Raw genomic sequence first — 8,684 nt, 5'->3', positions numbered from 1 at the left:
GCTAGGAGAGATAGTCACATACATCCAGGTGGAAGGGAGGTGCCTATCTGTGAGGAAGGGGCAGTGCTTAGCAAATCAGTGGGTCCCATTGGCAAGCTTAGGGGACTCCCCACCTGCCATCAGGCGGGCTGTTGTGGAATGCATTTGAAGGTGCTGATCTGTCCCCGTTCATTGTACAGGGAGATTGTAGAAGCGCCTTCACTGGAGGTTTTCAAAAGGAGGCTAGAGAGCCATCTACCTTGGATGGTTTGGGCACAACAAATCCTGCCTCGTGGCAGGGAGTGAGACTCAATGACCCTTGCGGTCCCTTTGACCGCTATGGTTCTGTGATTCTACAGGGAGGTACCTAACTCGGCTTTCTGGACTGCAGTGCTGTGCTTGGTTTTGTTTAGGTACCTAAAAGGTAGATGCCATGATGCTCGGAGCTGCACTGCCTGAGTCCCTTAAACACAGTGGACCAGATGATCATCCCCACAGACATGCCGAATAGAATCATATCCCACCATTGCTCCCGTTGATGTGAATAGCACCACTGCCCGGCTGGGGTAAGTTTGCTGCTCAAGTGAGAAAAGGTATCGGATCGGGTGCTCTGAGTGAAGGAACTTTTTTTGGTTTCTTCTTCAGAAAGGCCGGGCTGTAAACCTGGGCTTGTGATAAACAGGGCCGTGCAGCTTTAATAGCTGAGTCACCGTGGTAATGTGAGGAGTGGAACTGGAGAAAGAGGGTCAGTTTTCTGGAGGGACCTACTTCATTGTGACGTCAGGAGCTCAGGAGTGCGAACAGGGGTCAGGCTCCTTCTGCACAAATGCTAGAGGCTTTGCATAGAACGCTGGGTCGCCTCAGGAAACTGAATAAAGGTCTCTTTCCTGCCACTCCCTGCTTGCTCACATCCCTTATTGCTAATGAAACAACTAGCCTGGCTCCATAACAGAAAGTGCAAAAGCACCCATGCCTCAGAGACGTTCACACGCCAAGTAGTACTTTGCCATGCAAAACGTCTCATTGCTCCGTGGTCGCAGTAACTGATGTGGGTGATTGGATCAGAATCTGAGCCTGGAAACGACATTGTGCAGGTGGGTGCGTTGTCAGCAGCAAAGATTGAACTTGTCCCTGTGGCTTCAAGAGCATGAGCCACCACTCCCTGAGCTAGAAAACCTAGCATGAAGCCAGTGCTGGACTCTGAACACTCCATTTAGTTCAGGGAGTAGAGGGAAACAGATCTTCATGGTGGGTTGGAGGCTTCTGGAATCCGGAGATGGATCCACTGCCTAGAATTTATGCTTTGTTGAAAGTGACAGAGTTTGAGGTGTTTGCATTCAGCCCTCATTTGTCTCTTTTTTCAGTGTACGCCTTACTTTCTCACCTGCAGTGGAGAGTGCGTCTGGGATAAATGGCGGAGAGGAATCACACTGCAGTGACTGAGTTCGTTTTGGTGGGATTCACACAAGACCCAAAGCTGCAGGTCATCCTCCTTGTGTTGTTTCTGTTGATCTACCTGCTGATCCTAGTGGAGAACCTCACCTTGGTCACCTTAATCAGGACTGACACCCGGCTTCACACTCCCATGTACTTTTTCATCAGCAACCTGGCCCTCTTAAATGTCGGATGTGCCACCATTATCACTTCCAGCATACTGGTTACTTTAGTATCAGCAAGAAAAGTCATTTTGTTCTCTGGGTGTGCTCTGCAATTCTTCTTCTTATGCATCGCATTGTCCTGTGAATGCTACCTCTTGGGTGCCATGGCATACGATCGCTTCACAGCCATCTACAACCCATTGCTCTACACCATCATCATGTCCAAGCGGTTTTGTCTGCTGCTGGTGCTGGGATCGTACCTAGTGGGCTGCGTGAATGCAATTGTTCAAACTATATTTATATTCCGTTTGTCCTTCTGCAACTCAAACATCATCAACCATTTCTTCTGTGACGTGCCCCCCTTCCTGAAGTTGTCCTGTTCTGACACCCGCATCGCAGACATTGTTCATTTTACCTGTACCGCTGCGGTGGTAACACCTACTATCTTGATCATCCTCATCTCCTACATATACATTCTGGTTGCTATCCTAAGGATCAACTCTGCCCTGGGCCAACGCAAAGCTTTCTCCACCTGCACCTCCCACCTGGCAGCCATCACCATCTTCTACGGAACAGGATGTTTCATGTATTTACGGCCCAGTTCAAAGTACCTCATGGATCAGGACAAAATCATTTCTTTATTTTATACCCTGGTGATCCCCATGTTGAACCCCCTGATCTACAGCCTGAGGAACACGGAGGTGAAAAAGGCCTTTATGAGGATGTTAGACAGGAAGATTTATTCTCAGTGAATTTAAATGTTGGGAATGGGTTTTTAACAGTAAATGGGAGTGAAAGGGGGGAGTGAGTTCAGTGGAGAGTGCATCTGGGATAAATGGCGGAGAGGAATTACACAGCAGTGACTGAGTTCGTCTTGTTGGGATTCACACAAAACCCGAAGGTGCAGGTCATCCTCCTTGTGATATTTCTGCTGATCTACATGCTGATACTAGTGGGGAACCTCACCTTGGTCACCTTAATCAGAACTGACTCCCGCCTTCACACCCCCATGTACTTTTTCATCAGCAACCTGGCCCTCTTAGATGTTGGTTGCACCACCACTATCACTTCCAGCATACTAGTTACTTTAGTATCAGCACGAAAAGTCATTTTGTTCACTAGATTTGCTCTGCAATTCTTCTTCCTATGCATCACATTGTCCTGTGAATGTTACCTCTTGGGTGCCATGGCGTATGATCGCTTCACAGCCATCTGCAACCCATTGCTCTACACTGTCATCATGTCCAAGGAGTTTTGCATGCTGCTGGTGCTGGGGTCGTACCTAGTCAGCTGCGTGAATGCAATTGTTCAAACTATATTTATATTCCGTTTGTCCTTCTGTGACTCAAACGCCATCAACCATTTCTTCTGTGACGTGTCCCCCCTCCTGAAACTGTCCTGCTCTGACACCCGCATCACAGAGATTGTTCATTTCACCTGTGCCACTGTGGTGGTAACACCTACTATCTTGATCATCCTTATTTCCTACATATACATTGTTGTCGCTATCCTAAGGATAAACTCTGCCAAGGGCCAACGCAAAGCCTTCTCCACCTGCGCCTCCCACCTGACAGCTGTCACCATCTTCTATGGAACGGGCTCTTTCATGTATTTACGGCCCAGTTCAAAGTACCTCATGGATCAGGACAAAATCATTTCTTTGTTTTATACCCTGGTGATCCCCATGTTGAACCCCCTGATCTACAGCCTGAGGAACACAGAGGTGAAAAAGGCCTTTACGAGGATGTTAGACAGGAAGATTTTTTCTCAGTGAATTTAAACGCTGGGAATGGGTTTTTAACAGTAAACGGGAGTGAAAGGGGGGAGTGAGTTCTTTACATCATTTTCTTGTTTTTTTGTGGCTAACCAACCCTGTGCATCTTGCACCAAAAAGAACTAAGGGGCAGGTTTTCCAAGGAGATCTGCAACAAACAGCTACTATTTGGCAACTCATCAAGTATCCAGCTTCTCAGAGCTGCTCAACTCCCAGTTAGGAACCATTTTATGCTAAGGCTGCATTTCCATCCTCAAGTGAAGGGCAGGCTGGTCCCATGGTTCAGGCACTGGCTGAAGACATAGAAAACCTGAGTTCAATTTCTTGGTCCACAATGGGCTTCCTGTGTGACCTTGGGCAAGTCACTTAGCCTCTGTGTGCCTCAGTTCTCCATCCTTACAAAGGGGAGTCTCCTGGAGTGCTGAAAGGGGAGCAACGTTGAAGAAAAAAAGACAGTAAAGTGCTTGGAGAGCTACTGATGTAAGCAATAGGCCGGGTCGGCAACCTGCGGCACGCGTGCCAAAGGCGGCATGCATGCCAATTTTTACTGGCACACTGCCGCCAGCCAGGGTCCCGGCCAGCAGCCCCGCTCATCCTGCTGCTGGCATGAGTGAACGGAACCCCCGGTCGGCAGTGGCTGAGAGTGGCCGGTGGCCGGGACCCTGGCTGGCAGGAGCTGTCGCATGGAACCCCAGACCGGCAGCGGGCTGAACAGCTCTGCCTGCCACTGGTCTGGGGTTCTGTCCACCGGCTCTGCTCAGCCCGCTGCCGGTCTGGGGTTCCAGCCGCCCAGCTCCTGCCAGCAGGGTCTGGGTTTACGGTCCTGCTCAGCCCTCCTGCCGGCCTGGGGTACCGGCAGCCAGCCCTGGGCTCTGCTCCTGGCCTGGTCCCAGCGCTCTGCAGCCCTTATCAAAAGTTACACTACAATTAGCTTTAAAACTTTGTATATTACAGGAATCGTTAAAACATGCATAATGTTAATAAATAGGTTTGATGAAACAAAGTATTTGTACTTATGTGCCTGTGATTAATTTGTGTTTTCTTTGATATACCTTCTAAAAAAATCTCGCATGACTTGCACCCCCAGAAAGGGCCAGGGGGTGCGTGCACACCAGGTTAAGAACCACTGCATTAAACTGATAAGATCTGCATTTCAATTTAATTTTAAATGGAGCTTCTTAAACATTTTAAAAACCTTGTTTACTTTACATACAGCAATAGTTTAGTTATATAAAATACACTTAGAGAGAGAGACCTTCTAAAAACGCTAAAATGCATTACCAGCACGCAAAACCTTAAATTAGAGTGAATAAATGAAGATTCGGCACACCACTTCTGAAAGGTTGCCAACCCCTGCAATAGGCATTATTATTATTAATTTATTTATTTAATTATTTTATTTATTAATTAAGTGTTTTTAAAGCATGAGCTGGGCCCTCTAATAATGACAGTGACTGAAAAATCATTTATATTTCATAATAATAATGTGTGTGTGCTTATTATTTGCCTTCTAGTTTTTGAATATTTGAGTTATTCAAACCAGTGAATATTTGGGTGAACTCTGGTCATGTTCAGAAGATTTCATTACAGGGTCTTACCTAGAGTTAAGGGCGTGCCCCAATGAGCCACTTTGGGCCATTTCATCTCTGCCTTATACAATACTAGTCCACTTATTTCGTAAAACCTTCTACTTACTCACCAACAGCCCTTTCTGTTTCATGGAAGGCGACATATAATTTACATCTGATAGTTGCCTGCTCGTCTATGCTAAAAGCTTTCTATGGGTTTGTTCTTCTCAGATTTCTAAGGATCACCTGACAAAATTACATACAAACAAAGCATCATCATTCGAAATAAGTTACGCCTACTGAGAGTTTGGTCCCATACATACGTCGTGACAAAAATGACAAACACAGGCATGATGTTGAGACTATTGCATTAACTTGATAAATGTTATCTGCAGGGCCAGTGCAACCCATTAGGCGACCTAGGCGGTCGTCTAGGACGCTAACATTTGGGGGGGCCCTGGATAATCGAGATACAAAAGGAGCACTTAAAGACGATAAAGTCATTGTGGAGAAACTAAATGGATTCTTTGCTTCAGTCTTCACAGCTGAGGATGTTAGGGAGATTCCCAAACCTGAGCCATCCTTTCTAGGTGAGAAATCTGAGGAACTATCACAGATTGAAGTGTCACTAGAGGAGGTCTTGGAATTAATTGATAAACTTAACAGTAACAAGTCACCGAGACCAGATGGCATTCACCCAAGTGTTCTGAAAGAACTCAAAAGTGAAATTGCAGAACTATCAACTATGGTTTATAACCTGTCCTTTAAATCGGCTTCTGTACGCAGTGTCTGGAAGATAGCTAATGTAATGCTAACATTTAAAAAGGGCTCTAGAGGTGATCCTGGCAATTACAGACCAGTATGTCTAATATCAGTACTGAGCAAATTAGTTGAAACAATAGTGGAGAATAAAATTGTCAGACACATAGAAGAAGAAAAATTGTTGGACAAAAGTCAACATGGTTTCTGTAAAGGGAAATCATGTCTTACTAATCTATTAGAGTTCTTTGAAGGGGTCAACAAACAAGTGGACAAGGGGAATCCAGTGGACATAGATTTCCAGAAAGCCCTTGACAAGGTCCCTCACCAAAGGCTCTTACATAAATTAAGTTGTCATGGGATAAGAGGGAAGATCCTTTCATGGATTGAGAACTGGTTAAAAGACAGGGAACAAAGGGTAGGAATCAATGGTAAATTTTCAGAATGGAGAAGGGAAACTAGTGGTGTTCCCCACGGGTCAGTCCTAGGACCAATCCTATTCATGTTATTCATAAATGATCTGGAGAAAAAGGGGTAAACAGTGAGGTGGCAAAGTTTGCAGATGATACTAAATTGCTCAAGATAGTGAAGACCAAAGCAGACTGTGAAGAATTTCAAAAAGATTGGGCAACAAATTGGCAAATGAAATGTAATGTGGATAAACGTAAAGTAATGCACATTGGAAAAAATAACCCCAACTATAAATACAATATGATGGGTGCTAATTTAACTACAACTAATCAGGAAAGAGATCTTGGAGTCATCGTGGATAATTCTCGGAAGACGTCCACGCAGTGTGCAGCAGCAGTCCAAAAAACAAATAGGGTGTTAGGAATCATTAAAAAATAGAGAGAGACAATAAGATGGAGAATATGTTATTGCCCTTATATAAATCCATGGTACGCCCACATCTTGAATACTGTGAACAGATGTGGTCTCCTTATCTCAAAAAAGATATACTGGCATTAGAAAAGGTTCAGAGAAGGGCAACTAAAATGATTAGGGGTTTGGAACGGGTCCCATATGAGGAGAGATTAAAGAGGCTAGGACTTTTCAGCTTGGAAAAGAAGAGACTAAGGGGGGATATGATAGAGGTATATAAAATCATGAGTGATGTGGAGAAAGTGAATAAGGAAAAGTTATTTACTTGTTCCCATAATAGAAGAACTAGGGGTCACCAAATGATATTAATGGGCAGCAGGTATAAAACAAATAAAAGGAAGTTCTTCTTCACACAGCGCACAGTCAACTACTTGGAAGTCCTTGCCTAAGGAGATTGTGAAGGCTAGGACTATAAAATGGTTTAAAAGAGAACTAGATAAATTCATGGAGTTTAGGTCCATTAATGGCTGTTAGCCAGGATGGGTAAGGAATGGTGTCCCTAGCCTCTGTTTGTCAGAGGGTGGAGACGGATGGCAGGAGAGAGATCACTTGATCCTTACCTGTTAGGTTCACTCCCTCTGGGGCACCGGCATTGGCAACTGTCGGTAGACAGGATACTGGGCTGGATGGACCTTTGTTCTGACCCAGTATGGCCGTTCTTATGTTCTTAAGGTAATGCTGCATTTGCGATGACATCAGGTACATGGATCTGATAGCAAGATTGAAGCCTGAACAATTTTAAGGGGATTAACTGGCAGTTTGAGAGAGAAAATTCCTAGATGGGAGCTGAAATGGTTCAAAGAGAAAGCACTTCTGGAAAAGCCATTTTGTCAGGGTGAGATATTCAGAAGTGCCTAAGGGAATGACCAATACAAGTTCTGGGGAAAGTATTATTTGCATTTTACATAGTGAGGAAGTGAGGCATAGACGGTAGTGCTCAAATTTTTTTTTAAAAGAGCTTTAACGTTGAGTGCCCATATTTAAACACCTGGGCTGACGTCATAAGTGCCTGAGTGACATTTTCAGCAATTTTCAATGTGGCTGTACCTCTCAAGAGTCTAAAACCAGAGCCCTGCGTGGATACAAAATTTGTAACCGCATCCGATCTGCAATCCGCAAAAATGATCCGTGGCTATAAAGTGAATATCCACAGATTTGCAGGGCTCCAGATACAAAGTTTGTGTCTGCATCCAGTCCACGATTCACAGAAATGGTCCGCAGATATAAAGCAGATATCTGTGGATTTGCAGGGCTCTAATTAAAGGAACCAGATACGAATCTATTTTCCAATATGTGTCACTTTTTGCACCTTCTGAGGTGAGTTACCCCATGAGCATCTGATCAGGATTTGGGGGATGGGAGGGGAGGAATGGGCCAGTTCTCTTTGAAACAAAGAAAAGGGGAAGAAAGAAAACACCCCAAAGTTGGAGCAATAACTGGACACAACACATCTTTGTGTGGTTATCCCTAGGGGACGTGAAGGTGTTAATGATCCCATCTGTGTCTGCCCTGAACTGCAGAACTCTGGGGCTCTCCAAGGATTCCATCCCCAAATGGCACTGAAAAACGTCTATAAACATGGCTTCCAAACACAATCCGCTTTGCAGTCAAGAATAACAGACGTCTCCCTCCTGCAGGTAGGTTTAATTGCTCTGGTTCTGATGAAAGTGGAATAAATATTCTCTTTTGGTTCTGGCAATTTGAATTAATTCTGATTCAGAGCCAAATCTCATGGAGATCAGATTATTGACTCCAGAGGTTCTGACTTTTTTTAAGAAGGCTGCATCCTCAGCTGATGTCAGTTGCCTAACTCCACTAAAGCCAATTTTCCATTTACATGTGCTGACGATCTGGCTCGTTAGAGCAGAGCAGTAGCTCTGCTATATAAAAGGTTGAGACTCACTTATCATTGGCTCTAAAATCCACAGCCTTACTCAGACTGTCTTGAAATCAGCTGATCCTCGTGGAGGTCCAAGGTAGGGTTAATGGACTAAGTTTGGAGTCATGTGTGCACGGGAACAGCCCCTTGAAAAGTCACGGGGTATCAGAATTGTACAGTTCTCATCATGTTATTTTGTGAATGCCCTGGGCACAATAGTCCTCTGGTTCTCCCCAGACATATGA

The 8,684-nt window shown here is 44.8% G+C and overlaps 2 protein-coding genes across 2 annotated transcripts; both read left to right on the top strand.

Annotated features, from left to right (window-relative positions):
* Positions 1-1,363: 1,363 nt before the first annotated feature.
* LOC135980263 (olfactory receptor 5AR1-like) lies at positions 1,364-2,329 on the top strand. Its single transcript, XM_065580304.1, has one exon. The coding sequence runs from the start codon at positions 1,391-1,393 to the stop codon at positions 2,327-2,329; it is 939 nt and encodes a 312-aa protein (XP_065436376.1). The 5' UTR covers positions 1,364-1,390.
* An 83-nt stretch (positions 2,330-2,412) lies between these two features.
* Positions 2,413-3,904, top strand: LOC135980262 (olfactory receptor 5AR1-like). Its single transcript, XM_065580303.1, has one exon. The coding sequence runs from the start codon at positions 2,413-2,415 to the stop codon at positions 3,349-3,351; it is 939 nt and encodes a 312-aa protein (XP_065436375.1). The 3' UTR covers positions 3,352-3,904.
* Positions 3,905-8,684: the final 4,780 nt, after the last annotated feature.

The sequence above is a fragment of the Chrysemys picta genome, unplaced genomic scaffold, assembly GCF_011386835.1.
Source record: "Chrysemys picta bellii isolate R12L10 unplaced genomic scaffold, ASM1138683v2 scaf2439, whole genome shotgun sequence".
In the NCBI taxonomy this organism is placed as follows: Eukaryota; Metazoa; Chordata; order Testudines; family Emydidae; genus Chrysemys; species Chrysemys picta.
The sequence above is the reverse complement of the archived record's forward strand: the minus strand, read 5'-3'. Positions and strand labels throughout refer to the sequence as shown.

What these genes read in the sequence shown, in the direction of transcription:
- LOC135980262 (XM_065580303.1), top strand. Translation starts at nt 2,413, where the DNA reads ATGGCGGAGAGGAATTACACAGCAGTGACTGAGTTCGTCTTGTTGGGA.
- LOC135980263 (XM_065580304.1), top strand. Translation starts at nt 1,391, where the DNA reads ATGGCGGAGAGGAATCACACTGCAGTGACTGAGTTCGTTTTGGTGGGA.